This window comes from Notechis scutatus, chromosome 14 (assembly GCF_049901735.1).
Source record: "Notechis scutatus isolate UNSWTSFEM ecotype Mainland chromosome 14, rNotScu1.2, whole genome shotgun sequence".
NCBI lineage: Eukaryota > Metazoa > Chordata > Lepidosauria > Squamata > Elapidae > Notechis > Notechis scutatus.
Window position 1 is genome coordinate 10,783,598 of NC_142022.1, and position 22,636 is coordinate 10,806,233.

At 58.4% G+C, this 22,636-nt stretch overlaps 1 protein-coding gene across 1 annotated transcript; it reads right to left on the bottom strand.

Annotated features, from left to right (window-relative positions):
* Nucleotides 1-2,318: 2,318 nt before the first annotated feature.
* On the bottom strand, nt 2,319-21,932 carry ADAMTSL4 (ADAMTS like 4). Its single transcript, XM_087943331.1, is given in 24 exon segments — nt 2,319-2,810; nt 3,043-3,171; nt 3,174-3,186; nt 3,406-3,585; nt 3,764-3,937; nt 4,124-4,297; nt 4,565-4,769; nt 5,251-5,380; nt 5,501-5,803; nt 6,080-6,160; nt 6,163-6,178; nt 6,281-6,441; nt 6,616-6,820; nt 7,037-7,173; nt 7,775-7,849; nt 7,852-7,876; nt 8,054-8,118; nt 8,121-8,186; nt 8,189-8,946; nt 9,170-9,591; nt 9,593-9,850; nt 11,762-11,825; nt 12,902-13,061; nt 21,793-21,932. Coding segments are annotated over 23 exon segments (3,825 nt in total). The 5' UTR covers nt 12,958-13,061; nt 21,793-21,932; the 3' UTR covers nt 2,319-2,682.
* Between the last annotated feature and the right edge of the window lie 704 nt (nt 21,933-22,636).

The window sequence follows — 22,636 nt, forward strand, 5'->3', positions numbered from 1 at the left end:
GGTCTGCAGGGGGGAGGGAAGGGGGCAGGTTTGTAGAAAGTGGGGGGGGCGTCCAGGGAGGGGTCTCCGCCCCAGCTGCCCCCCACCCACTTTGCAGGGACCGGAGGGGCCGCAGAGAAGGCCAGGAGGGGCCCAAAGACCCCAGCAGGGAAAGGCAGGCGCTCTCCAGCGGGCCGGACTACACGCCCCATCATCCCCTGCCCCAAGCACACGCCCCGCGCTGTTTCCGCGCCTCCGCCCCCACCAAGGCTCCAGAGGGGGGGCGACGCCACCCTCCCCCGCCCCTCTGCCCCGGAGGCCCAGGCGCCCCGGCGGGCGGACTCCAGAGCCCATCGCCCCCGCCGCACTCACCGGCCGCCGCCGCCGCCGCCTCCTCTGCCGGGCCCAGCCGGGGCTGCCCGCGCGGCGCCTGAGGGTCCTTCGCGGGGAAAGGGCGGGGCCAAGGGGGCGGTGGGGGCCGAGAGAGAGGAGGGTCGCCGCTTCCTTCGGGGGTCCCGTCGCTCCCCCCGCGGAGTCCTGCGAGGCCCCGCGCGACGAGGTGGCGGAGGGGTGTCCGCGGCGGTGCCTTAGCGGAAGGGCTAGCGGTGCGCATGCGTGGAGGCGCCTCACCCCCTCCCGGGAGCGGAGGAGCGGCGCTTGTGCGCATGCTCTGGGCTGGGGAGCCGCGCGCGTGCCTGTCTCTCCGCTCGCGTGGAAGGGCGCCCGTCGCTCCCGGGAATTAACTCCCCCCCGAAACAGAGTGGAAAGGGGCCGCCCGCATCTGGAGCATCCTCCGCCTTGGGCCTGGGGGGCGCCGGGGCGGGGGGGCTGCTTGCTCCAGAGGGCTGGGATAGAGCGCGCCTGGCTGGGGCAGCTCCATTCTCCCTGCGAAGGCAGAATAAACCCAGCCGCGCTTTTCCTCCCCGCAGGCGAAATGAAGGCAAGAAGCCCCTTGGGTTAAAATCAAATAATCTTTAATAAAAAATAAATTAGATTTGGACAGGGGGAAAAAAAGGAAGGGGACAAACAGGTGGACAAAACTAGCCGGCATACATTCAGCTTTATCATAGATATTTCTCTCCATATAAAATATATTTTATATATAAAATCTGAACACTCTGTAGGGACCGTTGCTATGATCTTACTACTTAGGTCAAAGGTCTTCCAACTTGGCAAGTTTAAGACTTGTGGACTTCAACTCCCAGAATTCCTGAGCTAACATGACTGGAGGAGGAGGAGGAGGAATTCTGGGAGTTGAAGTCCACAAAGTCTTAAAGTTGCCAAGTTGGAAGACCCCCGATTTGGGTTTTAAAAGCCACAAAGGGGAGGGGGGACCACTTTATAGTTTATAGGTCCAAGAAGGTACACAAAATCCCCTCCCTCTTTAGCTTCTCATTTTCTGGGTGGGGATAACCAGATTTTCCGTCCAGCTGCTGCATCTTTTATGTTGCAGCGCATCAGACTTAAAAGGAGGTTTTTAACTGTTGGATTCCAATTTAGAACAATGTATTAATATAGAACAATATTAACCAGTGGAGCAACTGGCCTCCAGAAAGTTGTGAATGCTCCAATGCTGGAAGTTTTTAAGAAGAGATCGGGCAACCGTTGGCCTAAAATGGTGCGGAGCTTCCTGCCTGAGCAGGGGTTGGACTAGAAGACCTCCAGGGTCCCTTCCAACTCTTGTCATTCTATTCTAATTCTAAATTTAAGGACTTGCCGGATTTAGCAGCGCTGCAGGAAAAGGGCGGTTTCCGTTCTAAAAAGACACAGAAAAGTGATGACGCAAACGTAACACAACGCATCCGCTTTGTAACTTTTCCTTTGATAAATACTGTCATTTGTCTATGTCCTTTTTGGTTTGTGTGTGTGGGGGGGTGTCTCCAACCTTGGACTTGTGGACTTCAACTCCCAGAATTCCCCAGCCAGCTGAAGTCCACAAGCCTTAAAGCGGCCAAGGTTGGAGACCCCTGGTTTAGAAAACCAAACAAGGCACAGCACTTCCCCCCCCTCCAAGGCAGCATGAAAAAGGCACATCTGAATCATTTCAAACCCCCACCCTCTTCCCCCCCGTCTTTTTCGCCCTTTTACGCTATTGTGGGAAGGGGAGGCTGCGGCGAATCTCCGGCTGAGAGTTTCTGCATCTGGAGCTGCAGATGTTTCATCCCAGAGGTTAAAGTTTGCAAATTCAGGAAACGGTTCCCAGGACGGACCCTCGATTGGATCCCTTCTCGGTGTGTTTTCTTGTTCTTATTTTTCCTGAATCTTTGTTAAAAAGAACTTTGGTGTGTCCAGGAGGTAAAACCAGCAGCAAGAATATAATAGACGCCCGTGTTGGCCTCACCGGAGGTGAGGGCCCATGCCGCAGGCGGAAGGGTTGGAGAAGGGTTGCAAGCCCTCCAGATCCTCTGAACCTCCATGTGCCACAGCCGGGGGAGTTCCGAGGTCCATGAGCCAATCGTTGCCCTGCACTCTTCCCTGCCGCTGGAGAGAAACCAGTGCAAAGCTTGGCTCCTTCTGTGGGGCTGTGGTTATGCCCCCCCCAAAGACTCCCTTATGGGAGACAGGTGCTAGTGGGCCAGGCGTGGTGCGGGGTTCGAGTCCTGGGGCGAAGCAACACTTTCCCAGGCTTGGGCTTCCTTCCCAGCCCCTCCGTCCTCTCCCCCGTCCGGGCGAGCAAGGGGGCAGGAGGCAGGCCCCTCGGCCTCATCCACGTGTGGCCTCCAGCGCGTGTGAGCAGGAAACGCAACAGGCGGCTTTGTAGTAGGAATACACACACAGCCGGGCTTGCACGATCACCGCACAGTTGGGGTACTTGTCCCGGCAGCTCCCATCTGCCGGAGGGAAAAGGCAGAAAAAGAGGTGGGGGAGAGTCTCGGGGTTGCCCCTCCCCAGAGGGGACAGGAGAGCAATCCAAACACGGATCCTTGGGAGGAAAATAAATGGGGAAGGCCGCTTTCCCCAGTGTCCAACTGGCTATAAAGAGCAGAGACGGGGCCCGCTTGCTCTGCCTCCTTCTGACCCCACTTTCCTTGGGGAGGGGGAATGGGGGCTGCGGGGGCTTACCGAGCGAGGGAAGGCAGGGCTGGCTGTTGCAAGGGCGCTTTGGGGCCGGCTTGAGGTGGGGGAGGCAGAGCGTGCTCAAGGTCTTATTCTGCGTCAGACACTGGACTTCTCTCGCCTGGACGCCCCCATGCAGGACCTGGAGCACTGCGGGGCAAAAGGAAACATTGGGGGTTAAAGTGCCCCTCTCCCCAGTTCTGCACCCTGCGTTGATTATTGGGGTGGTACTAACACGAATCGGCGCTTGGGGTGCTGTGGGGCTTTTCCAGAGCTGGGGAAACCTGTCTGGGCAGAGGGGGTTAAGGAGCTTGGCATGCAAGAGGCTTCGTTCCCCTCCCCAAAAAGAGCCTGCCCCCTCCCCCTCACTGTGCTCCAGGCGGTGGAAAACCAGCGGGCCTCGCAGTCCGTCCCGGTGCAGGGCTGGAGAGAAGGGGGCTTCTCCAGGTGGGCGCACTCGGAGGCCTCCGTCACACTGAACCGCGTCCCCTGCTTGCCGACACAGACGATGTCGCGCCTCTGCGTCCCTGGGCCACACTCAGCTGAGCACTGGGGGAAGAGGGCAGGGGTCACGGGGGTCCCTGGGGCGGCAAAAAGCCTTCAAAAGTTCCACCATTCACAATAGAGCTGGGAGGGGCCTTGGAGGTCTTCTAGTCCAGCCCCCTGGCTCAAGCAGGAGACCCTATCCCATTTCAGACAAGGCCCAGAAAGCTCAGCCAGCCCTTACCGAGCTCCAGGGACCCTTGTACCACCGAGTCACCCGCTGGCACGGCCCTCCGTCACAAGCCCTCATCTCGGCTGGCTTGGGAGTGGCGCAGTCTTCATCCGCCTGTCCGTCCGCGTTGCCGGAGAGGCAGACAACCGAACGGCGCTGAATGCCGGTGCCGCAGTCCGCCGAGCACTGAAAGAGAACCAACCGCAGGGATTTCAGGCCTCGCTTCCCGTTGGCGATTTCCCAAATTTTCCGGCAGCCGCAGGAACCGAGTAGAGGGAAAGAGGAAGAAGCGGAGGAAGGACGTGGATGCTCTCAGCAGCTTCGGGCGGTGGGGGGTTCTGAGGATCGGGACAAAAGAGGGGTCTGCCTTACTGTGTTGCTCCAGTCACTGTAAAACCAGCTCCGCACACAAGGGCCCATGTTGCAAGGCTCGGTGCTCTGCGGCCGGTGGATGTCCGGGCAGTCGGTGTCCCTCAAGAGCTCTCCATGGTTACTGACACAACGCACGTGGCGGGTACGGTGGCCTGTGCCACAAAGGACCGAGCACTGGAACCGGGAGGGGAGGGGAGGAAAGGAGCAGGGAGGCCAAAAGCCACGGCATTAGAAGGTGCAACCCCCAAATTCTGAAAAAAGTTCGCGCCTTTTTAGCAGCCAAAAGCAGAGCCCGCCACTCCTTTTAATGGCCTGTTTCCACCGGGGCAGGACCTTCTCCTTGCCCTGGAGGAGTTTCCCCCAGGTAGAAGTGGGGTGGGGCCCCCACTCAGGTGCCCAGGGCTGGCCGAGGCCCCCCCCGTCCCCCTCCCCGCTCCTCACCGAGCTCCAGTTGGACTGGACCTGCCAGTGGCTGCAGAAGAGCACTTGGCAGTCCTGGGTGGCGGCTGGCTTCTGCAGGTGGCTGCAGCGCTGGGGGTGCACCATGGTGGTGCGGTTGGCGTAGATCTGCCGGCAAAGGACCTGGCGGTGCTGCGTTCCTGGCCCGCAGGATCTGCTGCAGGCCGACCACCCGCCCGCGTCCCAGCTGAGGAGGAGGAGGAGAGGGAGAGGGAGAGAGGAGCAAAACGGGGGGGCTTGCAAGATGCCCCCATCCTGAAAGTGGCTTCTATTTAATCCCGTGGCTCCCTCGGGCCCTCTGGCCCCCGGCACGTAAAGCAGCAGGGAAAAGGATTCCGGACACAGCGCTTCCCGCCCGCCGGGAGCAGATTCCGCGGCTCCCCAATCCCAGCCGGGCTGTAACCCGCCTGGTGCAAAAGGGAAAAGTGTCCGCAGGGACGTGAAACCGTTTCCGGTCCCCAGAGGCTGATCCGCTGACCGGGTGGCTGCCAAGTAAGACCCGGCCGTTGTGCCCCAAAGACCCCGACTCAGAGTGTCCCCAATCCAAAGCGCCTTGCAGGTCTCTGGGCCGAGATCCCCTGCCCGTCTGGAGGGCGAGGAAGAGGCCCCGGGCACCCCCAACCTCTCCCACTGGGCGGGGGGCGAGGGAAGGAGGGGCGGTGTCTTACAAGGCCGGGCAGGGATCCGTGTTGCAGATCTCTTCCTGCCCAGGCGGTTTGGGGACCGGGTGGCATTTTTCTTCCCCGACTTCCTCCTGGGAGGCACGAGACACGCAGCGGTAGACGGCCTGCCAGGAACCTGAAAGGAAAAAGGGAAACCATCCAGGGCTGCCAACCGTCACACGGGGGGAGGTTGGCGGGGGGGCTCAAAAAATGCTCCAAGCAAAACTTTTGGGGTCTCTGCAGCCCCCCCACTCACCCTTCCCGCAGGAGGCCGAGCACTCCGTGTTGCCGAACCGCCTCCAGGCAAACTCCTGGCCGGGCTCCGAGGGGGGCCGGGCGGGGGGTGGGGGAGGCGGCAGGGGGGGCACCCGGGCGCTGCGCTGCAGAGTCTCCAGGCTCCTCCGCGATTGGCTAGCTGGGGCGGGAGGGGGAGGGGCCTTGCGGGGGCTGCCCCATGAGCCGGAAGAAGGGGGCAGCTGGGCTGAATCCGGGGGCCGCCTGGGGGCCGAAGGCAGCTGACGTGCCCGGCCGGCAGGAGGCTCCACCGCGGCCGAAGCGCCTGGGAAGAGAAAGGAGGTACCATCAGAATGGCCTGCAGGCGATCCTCTTAGTAACATGGTTGTTAAGTGAATCTGGCTTCCCAGAAGGTCACCAAAGGGGATCAGGTGACCCTGAAATCGTCATAAATATGAGTCAGTTGTCACAGGTCTGAATTTCGATCGCATGTCCACAGGCAGGCTTACAACGGTTGTTAAGTGTGAAAAGTCACTTTTTCAGTGCTGTGGTAACTTCAAACCGTCACTAAACAAACCATTGTAAGGGAAAAACTGCTCACCAAACTCCTCCCGAGGCCTCGGGGCATTGCGGTGGGCACCTCCCGGCTGAGCCAGCAAGAACTGGTAGGACACTCCGGGTTGTCTTGCTGGAAGATCATCTGAAGGGGGGGATTGGGGGCAACAAGGAAAGTGGCACCTGCTGCTCAGCCCCCGAAAGTCCTTGTGCCCCGCGAACCCCATCCGGAGCGCCCCCTACTCACATACAGATCTAGGGCCTTGGTGGTGGGTCCCTCGGCCGTCAGGAGCTCCCCCTCCTCCCGGTCACTGTAGACGAAGACGGTGCCCGCTGCCTCGTAGCGCCCAGGGGGGTTCACGGCCCAGTTCCCATTGATGACGGATTGGCCGTTCTGGGTCCGGAGGGCTGGGGAGGGGGGGAGGGGCTGGTGTCATTCCACACCCAGCCCCGCTGACCCCGGACCCTCCTCTGGCCAAGCCAGCCGGGCAGTGCCAGGAGATGCCCCGTCCCAGAGTGGCCTGAGCAAACGTCCGGGAACGATTCGGTGCGAGCAGAGAGCCTCCTCCATCTTGGACCTACCCAGGTAGTTGGGGCTGCGGGCCATTTCCCGGACCTGGATCTGGGCGGCCCCCGCCGGGATCTGCAGGATGCGGTGGTAGCCGATGGGGACGTTGGTCTCGCTGTAGTTGCCCGACACCAGTTTGCAGGTGGTGTGGTCTCCTCCGCAGACCCCACACTTGTCCAGGGTGCGATTCGAACCCAGGATCCCGTCACAGCCAGGGGTCTGCAAACGAACGGGGACGGAGGAATGGGGCGGGGCCGGAAATAGATCCTCTGGGGATCTCTGGTCCAGGGGATTCCCTCGCCTCCCTCCCCCAAATGCCCTTCTTCCAACCAGCGCCCTGGGGGTTAACAGAGTTGGAAGGGGCCTGGCAGGTCATCTAGTCCCACCTGGTGCCCGGCTGGCATCGCCCCATTGCCCAGAGGCCGAGCTACTCACGAGGCATTGCCCGGCCACGCAGATGTCCTGGGACGAGGCCTCACAGGGAGTGCCGTCCTGCACTTTCTCCGTGTGACGGACGTAAAAACGGTAGCCAAGGGGGCGGCAGTTCAGCTCGCAGCGCTGGGAGCCCCACACTAGGAAATGCCCAGGAAGGCGCCAGTCAGGAAGGTGCCACAATTGCACCGATCCTGTCTCAATCCCTTGGTTGGGAAGGATGGAATTGCAACCAGGGGCCTTCCCAGCACTCGCCAGCAGAGGGCGGCAGCACCACACAGCCACATTCTCTGAGATCTGGACAAGGGGGGCTATAAGGGGGGGGGCACCAGGGCCCCCTGAGGACTCATGGACTTCAACTCCCAGAATTCCTGAGGCATTCTGGAAGCCGAAGCCCGCAAGTCATCAAAGGACCCCGGTTCCCCACCCCTGCTATAAGGGATTGCGGGGGGTTGTCATAAACCAGCATAAGCTCCTTGTAAGATTCTGTCTCTAACCCCCTCCACCCAGGAGAACACCCCGCCGCCCCCTTGGGCCATACCTGGCCCCTCCTGGGATGCAACACCTGAACTAAAGCCCCGAAGCAGTTCAGAGAGAGAGAGAGAGGTGTCTTGTGGAACTCACCGCCACCAGAAGCAGCAATGGAGGGAAGGGGAAGGCCACCTCCTCCAGCTGAGCCTCCTTTCCCACCCCGGGGGGGGTCAGAGAGAGCAGTGGGGAGGCCTTGGGGAAAGGACTCACCGTCCGTGAAGGGCTCCCACTGGTAAAAGCGTCCCATTAACTCCTGGTCGTTGTAGGCAGAGCACTGGACAGCTCGGGGTCCGGCCGATCCGGAGGACACGGCTGCGGAGGAGGAAGAGGAAGGAAGGCGAGAGCAGGTTGACCTTCCCACCTGCTGCTTCTCCGGCCACCCTTAGCCTGCCAATCCCCTCCCCCGGTCACCCCAACAGTCCTGTCAGGGGTCAGGAGGTCCCGGCCAGGAAGGGAAAAGGCTGTGCACCATGGGCCCCCAGAGCTCACCTGTTGCCTGCAGGCCCTGAACTGCCTGCTCTGCCCTGGGCAGTGGAAGGTCTCGGTGCCGGGGCGTAGAGGTTCCACTGGGGGCTCTGCCTGGGCTCTCCGCCCCCAGCGTGCAAGGGGACGGGCTGCCCCCATGGAGCAGCCAGAGGTCAGGCTCAGCGGGGCCACGGGGCGCAGGCTGGTCCACAAAGAGGTGGGGAGGGTCGGGGGCCACGGCCACTCCCCGAGGCTGGTGCTGCCTCTGGCTCCGAGAACGTCCCGGCTGGGGGGCAGGTGGGGTCGAGGCTGAGCCTGGGGGCTGTCGGGAGGGCGGCCCTGTGTGGCCCGTGGGCTCAGCCCCTCCCGGGCCCTTTGTCTCGGTCCTGGGGGACTGGGGGGCCTGGCGCAGGTCGTTTGGAGCGTGTGGCGGGGGCTGCCAGGGGGGGGGGCCAGGAGGAGGAGCCCCCAGCAGGAGCCAAAGCCCCTTCCTCGGCCAGGCTGCTCCCGCTGGCATGAGGCACGGAGGGAGGGTCTTCCTGGGGTGCTGGGGGCCTCCCGGGATGCTGCCTGGAGGGCTGCTGGGGCGGCGGAGTCCCCTCCCCCAGAGGGCCTGCCGCTCCGCCCCGTGGCCGTTCCAGGGTCCTCGGGGAAGGCGGCTCCTTCGGCTGCAGGCAGAGTCTGGCCAGGGTCCAAGGCTTTCCGCCCGAGGGGAGGCTGAGTTGGGCGGCTCCTTTTCGGCTGCAGGGAGGAGAGACGGGGAGGGGCGGAGGGGGCTGGGGCTCCCGGTCTCCTCTCCGTGGTGCCGCTTAAAACGGGGGCTGCTCTCTTCGGCCGGCTCCTTGTGGAGGGGCAAGGCGAAGGGCACCCGGCCATAGCCGTATTTGCCAGGCTTGATGGTCTCTCGAACTCGGGACCTGGAAGGCACAATGTTGGCCAAGATGACAATGCTGGAACAGAAGGCCGGGGGGCACACACACCCTATTTTCCCTGGAGATTCCTCCAAAAAGCCACAGAAGTCCCAGAACTGTGGGATGATTGGGGGAGGGAGTGCCCCCTTCTCGAGTGCCCAGAGGTCAGGGAAACTTCAGTGGGTCCCACATTCACCTCCCCCACCCCAGAATTGGTCCTGACCCTCACCTCCAGGCTGCCTGGGAGTCCGGAATCGGAGACGCTGCCCAGCTGAGTGGACGGCCATCAGGCCAGCTTCCTGGGGGCTCCTCTTCCTGGCTGGAGCCCCCATCACGGCCCCCCTGACTCGCCGGTTTGTACAACGGGATTACTTTCTGGGCAGGGGTCCTGGAGCCCCCACCGGCAGGTGGTCTTTGGGGCCAGGGCTGGCTAAGGAACCCTTCACGGCCACGGGGGGGTCCCCAAGATTGCGTGGCCTCGAAGAAGGGGTTGAGGTCCCTCGGAGGTTCGGCGTGGGAGGCGGGCAGGGCTCTGTCCACAGCTGTCCCGGCCTCCTGACGGACATGGCGGTTGGTGGAGCCATGAGGGTTTCCCCCGTAGACGGACGAGGCTGACCAAGAGTTCCTGTCCGAGCGCAGAGGGAAAGCCGGCCACTGTCCGGACAGGCGAGGTGGCCGGTCCCTGAAGGGGGTCTCTGCTGCTGAGCGCCTGCTGGTGGGGGGCCCCGTCTGTCCTGCCAGTCCAGGGGTCCTGCTGATAAGGGGACTGGCAGCTCCGGGTCCGTTCCAAGACCCCCAGGCCGCAGGGCTGCGAGCAAGCGGACCACGATCCCCAGCTGCCCCAAACGCCGGGCACCCTGCTTCCCACCGCCTCTTCCCCAGGGGTCTGCCGAGGGGTCCTTGGGGCAGCCTGCGGGAGAGAGAGCAGATTGGCAACCCCGGCTCAGCCTCGCTCCTCCGTGGGAAAAACAGTGCAAAAGTCAGTCACCTCCCGGCTTTGCTCCTCCGCCCTCTTTTGACCCGTGGACAGAATATGAATTTGCAGCAACACATCCCCTCCCCCATTGAGCCTTGAGGACTAGAAACTTAGGGCTTTTTAAACCCAGGGGTTGAAAGGATGGTGTAAAGTTGACAGCCATATTCTCTCTGTCTTCCCTGCAGTTTCCCCTCTCTCCCTTCCACGCCAGAGTCCTCCCAAGGGGGCCTGGGTATCTTTTCCCTCCTCCGAGGTGTCCAGGAGGCTTCCCAGCTGGTGGCCTTTGGGGCAGGTTCCTGGCGGGCTGTGATGTCAGAGGCGCACCAAGAAGGGAGGGGAACAAAAAGGGCAGAGTTTTCAGCCATAAAAGGAAACAATTAACAAAACGGAGGTGATTTTGCTAAGCGGCCCAGCCAGGCAGAGTTTTGGGTGGGTGGGCAGCAAATACGAAAAGTGCCACTGGTTCATGAGGTGCCAGGGGATTTTTCTTTTTATTTCTTCTTATTCCTTCCTTTCCTTCCCATTCACATCTCCCTCCCTTTCTCTCTCTATATATGGATATATCTCTCTTTTTCTGTTTCTTCCTCCCTTCCTTCCTTCTCTTTCTTTCCATGCTGGCTGGAGAATTCTAGGAGTTGAAGTCCACAGGTCTTAAATTTGCCCTGCTCAAAAATCAGATTTTTAAGGGCTACAGAGACTTTAGGATTTTAAGTGTATAAAAAGGCTGTAAATCTTTCCATTCCGCTTGCCTCCAATGCAGGAAGTTCCACCTTCCTCTTATGAATTGTCGTTGGGTTTCAACTGCGTACTGGCTTGCTCGTACACACGCAAGAGAGATTTACAGTTTAGTTGGATGATGTGAGTGACATGAGTGATGTGTTTTAAAAAGAAACGCCTCTTCAAAAGAGGAAGGGTGAGAGCCAGAATCCTAGGATATTTAGAAAATTGGGTGCACCGAGAGAGAGAAAAAAATATGTCTTGGCCTTTAAAAAGACACAGTTAATCCACAGGATAAAGCCCGAATTGTAAACTCCCTGGTGGCTGTCAAAATTTGTCATCTTCTCAGTCAGATAAACTCCGAGGCATAAAAAAGGTATGCAGAGAAGTAAAATGGAAGGGGAAAACTTTTAAATAAACCTCAAGACCTTTTCCATACGCTAAGCCCTCCCTTTCATTCCCTAAACCATCGCCAATCAAAACGCCAATATTTATTTTCACCACATACATTACGGGGCTAACGCAAACAGTCCCTGTCTAGTCACTGCTTCATTTTGCATCTGTTCGCAGTTACGATGGTGCTGAAAAATGACAACTTTGCATCCTCACTTTTAAACTTTCCCAGGTCTGCAAAGCCAAGCCAAGCCAGAGTAAGATCAAAGATGCACCTTAACTTAGGGACCATTCTGCTGAACGGCGGAGTTGCTCGTCCCTATTGTTGTCGCTAAATGAGGATGGCCTGTCCTGTGTTTTGCACCATGACCCCGAACAGTTCTTACTCACGAGAATTTGATTGTGGAAGGGAAACTTTGGAGTGGGCCAAATTTTTAAGCTATGGAGGGCAAATTGATTTCTTCAAGTTTCCAGTCCTCAGGCCCAGATATGAGACGTGGTAACCGCCAGAGGCTTCAGCACTTTTAGGCGAGAAACAGATTTCGTTCCTTGGCAAAGGAGTTTCAGGGCTGGTGGATGAGGTTGAGTGGGGCTACAGGGACCCGCTTTTGATGGAGCCCAAAGGGGGCAGGCAGCGCTTCCTCCCTGGGAAAACGCACGCACGCACGCACACCCTGGTCCCTCCGGGCTTCTCTGCCAGTGGATGAGTAAGCCTCTTGGCCGGCCATGACTCACCTTCTCGGAGGCCAGGCCCAGCGCCACCAGGGAGAGTGTCAGCAAGAAGCCGGCCAAGCAAAAGCTAGAAAGGAAAACAGAGCCAGGATTGGATTCTTCAAGGCTGCTGGAATCCACCACGTTTCTTGGGGAGAAAAGGCAGCTGTGCCCAGCAAAGGACTTGGTGGGAATATCTATCTATCTATCTATCTATCTATCTATCTATCTATCTATCTATCTATCTATCTATCTATCTATCTATCTATCGAATATCTCTATAAAGCATGATGGGAATATCTCTACCTTTCCCCCAGCAACCGCTTTGCTGAAACAGATTCTCTCTGGCATCCCTCTGGGTTTCAGTCCGTCTTGAGGAGGGGTCTCTAAGTGGCCACTTTTAAGGCGGGGGGACTTCGACTCCCAGCAGGGCTGGCTGGGGAATTCTGGAGTTGAAGCCCACCAGACTTAAAGTTGCCAAGTGTGGAGACCCTTCATTTTGAGGGAGATAAGTAGGTGTCTCTTCAAAGCCCAGGAAGCACACACACACACAGGTGTGTACACTTGCACACAAAGACACAGCCTCAACCTGGGTGGGTGGGTGGGGTGGATAACAACCGCCAGCAGAGTCTGTGCCACTGGGGTGTCAAAATTGCCACCAAATATGGCAGGTACTTGTCATCCCAAGACCCACCCACCCCAACCTTGGAATGAAACCCAGGGCAGCAGAATATTTCTGCAGACCCCTCCCTTCCTTTCCAAGGGGGATGGGACGGGACCTCTGCCACTGGCCAGGTTAAGTAAGCCAGACAGAAAGGTTGTGCTTTTCACAAACACGCCTCCAAGCTGCCTCTGTGGAATCTCCACCACCTGAACTTTCCAGACAGAAGAAGTACAGAAAATCCAATCCGTCTTTCGGTTTTTAGCAATGGAAAATGTTTTGTTTTATAATGCATCCCTCAAAGCCAATTTATTTTTTTTATCAGCCCTCTTAATTTCCCCTGGAGATGCAAAATCTCTCAACCAGGGAAAACAAAAGGCTACAAAAGCAAGCTTCTAGTCCTTGTGAGGGCAATAAGTTTACATGTGAAAAATATGTTTTGAGAGCCACCCGGACTCCCCCAAACCCACCTTCGCAACCCCAAATATTCTCCCCAGCCTTACCTGCCGCTCCGGCGTTGGCCCGCTGCTCCCATTGCCTCTCTGGCTGGTCTTGGCATGGAAAGGGAGAGGCTGCCTGGTTGCGTTAAGGTCTGGCCAGCCCACCCATCTCTTCCGGGGTTGGGGAGGGGACCCCCCCTTTCAGGAACCCCCTTTCAGTCCCCTGAAAGAGCAATGAAGTTGAAGGCATAAAAAAAGAGATTGCAGGGCTAAAAGTCAATATCCGGAACCTGTAAAATGCTTGAAATATTGACTTACAGATTCTGCAAAAGGGAAGGAGGGACCGGGGGCGATTTGGCCAATGGACTGGAAGGGGGGTCTTTCTCTTAAAGCTTTTGAACTTTTGTTCAACTTTCAACCTTGCGCTGACCTTCCGAAAGGAAGATGGGAGGAAGGAAAGAGAGGAAATTAAGAAATTTCTCAAAGACTCAGGAGAGGAACCCAGCACGGCCTGGGGGGCTCCACTCTGCAAGGAAAACCCCAGACCCCAATCTGGGGCCCTCCATCAAGTCTCTCTCTCTCTCTCTCTCTCTCTCTCTCTCTCTCACACACACACACACACACACACACACACACAGAGTGTCCTCCTGCAGAAAGTGGCTGTTCCCCTCTCGGTCTCCTTCCCTTGAAATGGACCCATAATCCCCTGGCCCATCACTGGCGGCTTTTGCCCAGTTCCCACCTGGCTGCCCTTTGTGCTAACTTCGAGACTGCGCCTCTGCTCGGGCTGGGGAATTAAACCTCCCATAATTTGTTGGTGCAAGCCAGATTCATGGATGGCCTGGTATAAACAGGCACTGAGCGATCCTTCAAATGCAGCATCAAATCCGCCCTTTCTTTAAAAAAAAAAAAAAAATCAGTGCCACACACACACACACACACACACACACCCCAACCAGTTTCTAGTTTTTCTTTCCATTCTCCACTCTCTTCCTTTTGTTCCCCACCAGAGTCATAAAATATAATATATTTAATATTTTATAAATAAATATATTTGGAGGGTCTACAGTGGCTGGAGCCGAAGGGAGCCGTCTGGTGACCTCGCCAGTGTTGCCATGACCGCCTCACTGCACAGTTTGGTCTCCCAGGCCTTTGTTTGTCCAGCCCGCTTTCTAATCTGTCCGGCGGTATTTTTATCCCGCTGGGAACCAGGCAGGGTTTTCTTACGTTGACCAGGGTTGGATGTCCAGGCCAAATATACCAGCCACATTCCTTGTTTATCTTTCCAGCCATGGCCCAGGCCGGAGTGGGAGGTTGCGCCCTTGCTTGGAGGGGTGTGGGAAAGGGAGCTGTGAGGGGGTCCTGAGGTGACCCCCCAGACCCAGACCCTGTTCTGCAATCTCCCTGGTGCCCCACTGCTCACCCCACACAGGAACCCCTCCCCTGCCCCCGCCCAGATCCTGACTACAAGAGAATTAGGGGTGCAGATGGACTGAGAGGAAACCCCCCACCCCCCCACCCTGGTATTATTACTGGTCTCTGTAGTCAATTCCAGGGAACGCAGCACAACAAGGCCAATATTTTGACCCACAAACACACCCTGATCCAGAAACACATTGCAATGGATGGATGCAGGGCCATCGTCAAGAGGCAGCTTGCATTCCCAGGACCAAGTTGGCCAGCTAAAGAAATGAGGAGATGGGGGTTTTCATAATCCAGCGTGGCTCTTGCAAGGCAGCTGATGGGCCACCCAGGAAGGGGACCCCAAAGGTCAGGGATGCTCCTGAACATCTGGGAACAGCTGGGCAGGGAGTCCAGGCAGGGGAAGCCCACGATTCAGGGCAGGGGGGGACCAGCAAGCAAAGGTCCCGCTCTCTGCCTCTCCAACCCCTCGACCCACACGCGCCAACGGTTTGCCCCGCTTTTTGCTTCCATACGTGTTTCCTCTTACACAATTCCGTGCGCTGCGGTTGGAATTGCTGGCGAAGCGGTAGCGACCGCAAAGCGGGAGGAGGGCGGCTTCTGAGAACGCGCAGAGCGCCCGGGCGCCTCTCCAGGGCAGCCGTAGGGGAGAGACGCCGGGAAGGAGCGGAGGGGAAGGGAGGGGCCCGTGGGGGGGGGCGCTTCTCTTGCTGCTAAAAGTCAAAACAAACAACCAGCGGGTTGCAAACCCAACTCCTGCCCAGGAGGGTTTTCGGTCGAGTGAGCAGCTCCCTCCCTTCTTGGCTCCCACAATTACAGTAACATTCCCCTCCTCTTACTTCATTATTAGCCAGAGGGGGAGGCGGGGGGGGGGCGAGAATGCTGATAAAAATGATTTAGCCTCCCTCCCTCCCTCCCTCCGCTTGGCTGGCGGTTTGGAAAGTCCGAAAGAAAAGGACGCGCTCGCTGGGAAAGCGGCCGGAGACCAAAGGAAGCGGCAACCGCCAAGGTTGCGCTCTCGGCCGGCGCAATTCCCCCTCCGGCCGGGCCAGCGAGCCAAGCTACCTCGCCTGAACCAGCGCCACCCTCCCTCCGCTCTGGGGCGAGTCTCCAGGCCGAAGTGCCAGCGCTCTTCCTCGCACGCACCGGCCGGCCCAGGAGGATGCCTGACCTGCGAAGCCTTCCCGCCCGTCGCAGCCTCCGGCCGGCCGGCTTTGGCCAACCTTGAGAAGCAGAACCGGGCCGGGCCTGCCGGGGCCTTGGGAAGGAAATGTGCCGAAGTCACGCAAAGCCTTGGACGGAGGAGGGGAAGCGAAGCACGTCCTGGAGAAGGAGGTGCCAGCCGTTTCTCCAGCCACTGGGCGCTCCTCAAAGCCCCGAAGGATTCGCATCGGCCTCCAAAACAGCGTTTCTCCATCAGAATCAGAAGAGAGATGGAAGGGACCCCGGAGGTCTTCTAGTCCAACCCCCTGCCCGCTCCTGCTCAAGCAGGAGATCCATTTCAGACAAGCGACTGGCCAGTCTTTTCCTGGGAACCTCCCGTGATGGAGCAGCGTCTGAAGGAAACGCGCCTTCTACCCGTCAATCGTCCTGTCAGGAAATGTCTCCTTAATTTCAGCTGCTTCTCTCCTTGTTAGTTTCCAACCTTGGCAGCGTTAAGGTGGGTAGACTTCAACTCCCAGAATTCCCCAGCCAGCGTGAGAATAATGCAATGAAGTAAGAGGAGGCGTTGCTGGCTGGGGAATTCTGGGAGTTGAAGTCTTAACCCATCTTAAAGATTGGGAATACTCTGGTTTAAAACTTCTCCATCCCTCCCCAGCAGCCCCTGTGGAACAACTAAACCTCTATCCCACTGCGACTCCGCCTTATAACGGTGGTTTTATCTTAATTTTCCTGACAGAACCATTAACCACTGGAATGACTTCCTTCCAGAAGGTGTGAATGCTCCAACACTGGAGGTTTTCAAGAAGGGACTGGACAGCCATTAGTCTGGAATGGTTTGGTTTCCTGCTTGAGCAAGGGGTTGGACTAGAGCGCCTCAAAAGTCCCTTCCAACTCTGTTATTCTGTAAATATTTTATCTCCTAAATTGTATTGTCCACATACCTATCCCCCCCACACACATACATACACACAGACAGCTGAGGCTCCATTTAAATTTGCACGTGTACATCGGTGGTTGGATGACCTATGGATGCCATAAACTCAATAGATAAAACATAACAACCGAGCCACCTGCAAAGATCCTCGTTTAAGGCTCTAAATGCTCTACCAGAACACAGGAGCAAACAACTAAAATAAACGGAAATAATTAATGCAAAAGCCTTTTTCCAGAAACAAGATGGGAGAAGAATGTGGCTGTGTGAAATCAAGTTACAACAAGGTTGGTTTTCCAGACAGAGGATGGGTGGCTGGCTGGATTTGCCTTGGGAAGGAGGGGTGAGGAGAGGTGGGCAGGGTGACACTGCAGAACAATGGAAAAGGAAAAGAAAGACAAACACGGCTTTAGGGCACTTTGTGGAAAGAAAAACCAACGTCTAGGCCACACAGTCGGCCATGTACTCCTGGCAAGAGGCGGGACGGGGGCAGAGATCTGAACGGATCCCCGAGGAATCCGGCTTTGGCCACACCGGAATGTGCTGGCCTGGATAATCCCTTCGAAGGCAGCCTGGTTGTACTACTCTGCCACAGCTCCGGTGGAAGACGGGGGCCGAGGCCTGCAGGACTTTCGCTGGCCACGCGGCCAAGTCCGGCATCCTGGAAAGTTTCTGGAAGTCCTTTGGTGACCCCTGGCCAAGTTCAGCGGTTGCTGGATGCAGAACGGGATCCTCTATCCTGACCAGCTGTGGCTTTCCAGGATTTGGGGTGGGAGCTTCCTTGAAGCCGAGGAGGATCAAACGGAATCCCAGCAATGCTCCCCCGGTGAGAAAAACCCCAACAGATTCCAGCTGTGGCTCCTCCCCCCCATACAGCCCCTTCCCCATTTAGCTTGGAAAAGAGAGGCTGACATGGCAACAGAAAACAGACCATTTGCAGATTTGGGGGCTGCGTTACAGCAGGGATCCCTTGTCCCCCCCACCCCGCACTCTGCTCTGCACTCTCACCCACCCACCCCTTTTAAAACTGCACCCCTCCCCACTTTTACAGCTTCTTTGCACAAGGAAGAGAAACAAACACACACACACACACACAGCAGAGGTTTCAGCAAAACTCTGAAGTTTTGGAAGACCTGACAAGAATGCCTTGGATGTGGCTAAGCGTGGGGGGTGCAGGCTGCATGTAAGAACCTGGGGTCCAGCATTAAAAGTCTCCCCCACGCCAAACTTTCCAACTCATTTTGAAAGGATAGATTTTTGGAGGTTTCCCCGGCTATTTTCCTGCCAGGCTGTTTGCAACCTCTCCTGCTTGGGAATTGGGGAGGGGGCGTCTTGGTGACCCTCGAGGCAGCCCCTCCCAGGACTGAACAAGAGCCCCAGCCCCACCTTCTTAACCTGGCCCGGCCTCTGCAGCTGCGATCCAAGGGATCTGGGCGGCTGGACTCTGGATCCCTGGCTGCACCGGCTCTGGGCGGCTGCCGGACTGTCCGTGCTCCTCGGAGCCCTCCGAGGCCGGCCAAGAGCTGGCAGGACATCCACGCTCCCCTGGAAGGGGGGCCGGCTCAGCTGACCTCCCCAGGAAAGCCCACCGCCCGCCCGTCACCCGGGGAGAGGAAGAAGCAAAGGCAGCAGCAGCGTCACCTCCAGGAATGGGACCCTCCCCTCTGGAGGAGGAGGAGGAGGGGAGAACCGTGGGCCCTCACCCCTCCACCCCTCCACCTTCGAAGGAGGGGGAACCTCACTGCTCCTCTGCTTTGGAGAGAGGGAAGGCCGGGCCAAGCTTGGCACCCCTCGGCTTCCTCCCATCCTCTGCCGCCTTCCTGCTCCCTGGGATGACACCTCCCATCATCCCCACCACGGTGGCATCCCAACGCCACAAAAGGGGGCCAAGGAGAAGCTCAGCTCTACCACCGCCCCCGGGGACGCCCCAGCTTCTGAGATGGTGCCCGAAAAGCAGCGATCCCCACTGGGGGGGGCACCCTGAGGCCTCCCCCCTTGCACCAGTTGGGCTTCTGGAAATCTCTCCAGAGAGACAGTGGGGGGGGGGCTTTAACCCCTGGAGGGTTTGCAGAAGAAAACCTCTTGCAAGGACCAGCCTGGCCTAAGGAAGACCCTCGCCTGCTTCTACACCGGACTCCCCCACCTCTGAACATGCGCAGAGTGCCTTTTCTCTCGCTCCCACAGGAAAGAGATATATCTTCATCGCCCCCATTTGCCCTAGAGAAAACCTGACCTGAGACATCCCATCCACCTGCCCCCCACCCGGACTCCACCTGCCCCCCCATTTCCCCCACCCAGGAGACACTCAGCCAAGCACGTTCACCCCCCAAAGTCCTCTGGGTGGGGCTTCCACGTTTCCCTTCCTGGGACTGATGGAAGGAGCCCCCCTCACACACATAGCTTTGTGGTGAAGCAATCCGGCGCCTGTCTCCCCAGAGCCAAGTGGAATGGGGAGGGCCCAGCGAAAACACCCTGCAGCCCCCCAGCAAGGGTGATCCCCTCTGCTGCTCCGACAGCCTCCTGCGAAATGCTGTGGGGGGGGGGGGAGCAACCCAGAGGTACAGCCTGCTCTTAACGGCTGCAGGAGGGAAGGGAAAGGAAGGGAGAACATTCTTTGCTGGCGCACATGGAGACCAAAACAACACAGCCAGGTCGCCAAAAGATGAGTAATTGGCCTACACACAGCCACAAAATTTGGGTCAGAATCGCCCCTGTGTGGTGGGCCGTCCAACAGCTGCAAGGCTTCAGCCCAGAGACAAGCGTGGGAATGGGAGAGGCTCTTGGCCCGGCTGCCTGGGGAGATTCGGACTGAGACCTTGAGGTGGCCCAGCCGCACAGGAACTTCCTCCTGGTCTCTTTTGGGAGGAGGGGACGCAGGTGAAGACAAACAAGGGGCCCCCTCCTTTCAAACTGGCTCCTTCCAGTCTGGGCTCCCACTTCTAAATCAAACCCCCCAGCAAAGGATGCGTCCCAAGCACCTGTGGCGCATTTAGGGAAGGGAAGAGGCGGCTGAGAAAACTCTCGGTTCCAGCAGGCATCCATTCTTCTTCCCCGCAGCTTTCATGATCCTGTTGAAGAAATGAACTCCCCGGCGCAGGAACTGTGGGATTGTGCCAAATCCATGTATTAATCCCCCCCCACAGGCGCATTTAAACGTTTGCAAATTAAGCTCCCCCCCCCCATGCAAGCAAAGCCCCAAGCAGCGGCATTGATTAACTTGAGTTCCTGAATTCCTCTCCCCGTCAGAGGAGCCTAAAAATTTCCCCTCCACCAAAGAGAAAATCACAGCAAATAAAAATTACGCTGGCCGGGCCCGATGGGAGCTGAAGTCATTTTTAGGAGGCCCGATTAGCCACTCTGGTGCAGGTTGTGGAATCAGAGAGCTACACAACTCTTAATCTATGTACACATAAGAGAGGGAGGGATTCACACCTTTTGTGAAACAAAGAATAACTGTGGTCAGAGTTATTCAGGGCAGCAGGAGGAATTTCCTTAGTTTAATGGAAAAACTTTTTTTTTTCACACAACTCCTGTTATTTTTGGCTATTTGTGCCTTCACCATGGCTGCGCTCGCAGGCGAAGTCCCATCTGCACAACAAAACTGAACCAAAAAAGGGGAACTCGAAAGCCGCACAACTCACAACTCTTCTGAAACAGCCTCGGGAGGCAGGACAGCCCTTCCCTCCTCTAATAAGGACTTTAAGTGGGGAAATTTTTGGGGGGAGAGTTGGAAGGGACCTTGGAGGTCTTCTAGCCCAGCCCCCTTCTCAAGGAAGGTCACCAAGGGGATGCCACTGAGAAGGCCAGGAGGAAAAGACAACCCCCCCCTCCCCAAAATTTGGGGCTGCAGAGAGAAAGGGCCTCACTCCCAGGTAAAAAGTCCTTCTCAAGCCACCCCGTTTTTCAGCTGCCTCTTTCCAAAGTTAAACTTTCCGAAGCCAGAAACCTTTCGCTTTTCACCCAGTTCTTCCATCCAGGACCTCTGGCCCCTTTCCAAGCGCTTTAGAGGCTAGAAAAGAGTTGGCTTTCGTTTTAAGGCCTTCTCGCCTCCCCCCAATTCTGCACAACCCACCCCTCCCAGGGAAAGGGAAGAACCGCAAAACTCCCTTGTCAGAGGCAGTCTACCTGAACAGCACCGGGCAAAGCACCTGGACCGCCTATGCGGCTGTTTTTTTGAGGGGGGGGAGAATAATAATAAACCCCTTTCGAAGGCTGCAGAGAGGATCCTCCCCCCATTAAACCAGCAGGGCTGACATTTTCCAACCTTGAGAGCATCCCTTCCTATCACATTACAGGTCCTGAAAGGACCAACCCACACCTTAACCACACACACACACACACCGCGGAGAGGGGCCTTCGAGGAGGCAGCCCGGGCTTGGAAACGAGTGTGTGTGTGTGTGTGTGTGTGTGTCCCTGTCTCGTGCTCCCCGGCCCAGCAAAAAAACCCTCCGACATCACCCGAGCCCTTCCTCTCCCGGGTGGTCCGCGGCCAGGCGCCTTCAAAGCGAGGGCGAAAGAATGCCCCATTGAGGCTCCACCAAGCGCCCCCTCCTCCCTCCCCTCCCCTCCCCTCCCTCGCGGAATGTCAGGATGGGGCCCCGCTCCTTCCACCCCGCCCCGCCAAGCCCCCTTCCTTTGAGCCAATGGAGGTTTCTTTGCTGCTTCTTACCAGACCCGGTGAAAAGGAGGGAGGGGGAGGGGGGGGGGGGGGCGCCAGGTGAAAGCCGGGACCGGTGGAAATTTCCGTCGGAGCGCAGGGGGCTGGCGGGATGGGGGCCTCAGAATGGGGGCGGTGGGGGGCTAAAACCACAGGATGGGCATCATATTCTGCTCAAAAAACTTCCAAGAGATTTTTGTTGAAACCACTTTCGGGACAATGAAGAGAAGCAGGACAGAGGCTGCGTAAGGGGGCTTCTGAGCATGTACAGAGTGCTCCCCTGGTCCTGTCCTCTTTGGGCTGAGGAGAAAGGCGGGCGGGGAGGGTTTAAGCGCCTGGAAGGAGCTGCTCGGATCTCTCTCACCTGTTCTTAGGATCCCCTTGCGCTTCCTCGGCCTCGTTGCGGAGGGCGACCAGCGGAGACAGGCGATCATCCGCCTGGAGAGAGGAGAAGGCGGCTTATAGAAAGAATTCCGGGAAACGCGGGTCTGCCGAGGCTCACACGACTCATTGCGGCTGGTCTCGGGGTTTGCCCTCCGGCGGACTCCAAGCCTCCCTCGGGATGAGCTCAGTCTCGCGCCCAGCTGGGGGGAGGCTGGGGGGTGCGCAGCTGAAGAGGCCGGATCTGAAGCGGGTCTCCCACGGGGCAAAGCCGGGACGGAAGGCGAGCGGGGCCGGGGGCAGCGCAGGGCGAGGGACCCTCAGGTGGGTTTTGTAGTCCAAGCAGCGTAGAGAGAGAAGCGGGGAGGAAGGCGCCCCCTCCCCGCCCGAGCCCCTTACCTGCCATCTCAGGTGCCCGCAGGGGAGAAAGTCCTTCCCGCCGGAGCCGAAGTTGTCCCGGGCTGGGCGCGCTGCAGCGCTTCCCTCCCGGCGGCCTCGGCCTGGCTCGCCCCCGCCTCCTTTCTGGCCTTTCGACGCCCCCTCCCCGAGGCTCCTCCTCCTCTGGCTGCTCCTGTCCCGCCCCTCACCGCGCGCCCCCGCCCATCAGGTGCGGGGGGAGCAGAGAGAGAAAGGAGACCCTTCCCCCCTCCTCCCCCTCCACGTGGCCCTGTCTCCCCCCCGCGCGCATTCTCCGAGAGAAGCCAAGGAGGAGGCGCGCGGGGGGCTGCCTGCGCGATCCGCAGAGTTCTTGGTCGGCTGTGGGTTCGCATCCAGAGCAGGCATATGGGAGCCCCCAGGAAGCCGCCTGCGAGTCCCGGAGCAGTCCCGGGAACGCGGATGGCGGAGGCGCGCTCGCGAGAGGACCAGTGGCAGCCAACACTGCGGGGCCGGCAGAGGGAGAAGCCGAGCCGCCTCCGAGGGTCGCCTTCACGGCGGCTCAGGGGTCTGCCGGACTGAGGGCAGCGGCTGTTCCCCCGGCTGAGGCTTGCCCACAATTGGCCTTTTGGGGAAAGCGCTGGGCTGCTCAGCCTCCTAGTCAGGGAGCCGCCTGGTGCAGGAGCAGTCTACCTGAGAAGATGGTAGAAAGCTATGGAAAGGACGCTTCCCGAGGCCATGACCCCCCTCCCTCCCCCTAAATGATGGTCTTTGTGAGGCTCTGTGTGTGTGTGTGTGTGTCCCCTTGCCCTCAAAAGCAACAACCAGCCATTCATAAGACCAGGCTCCGATCTTCTCCCAGCTTCCC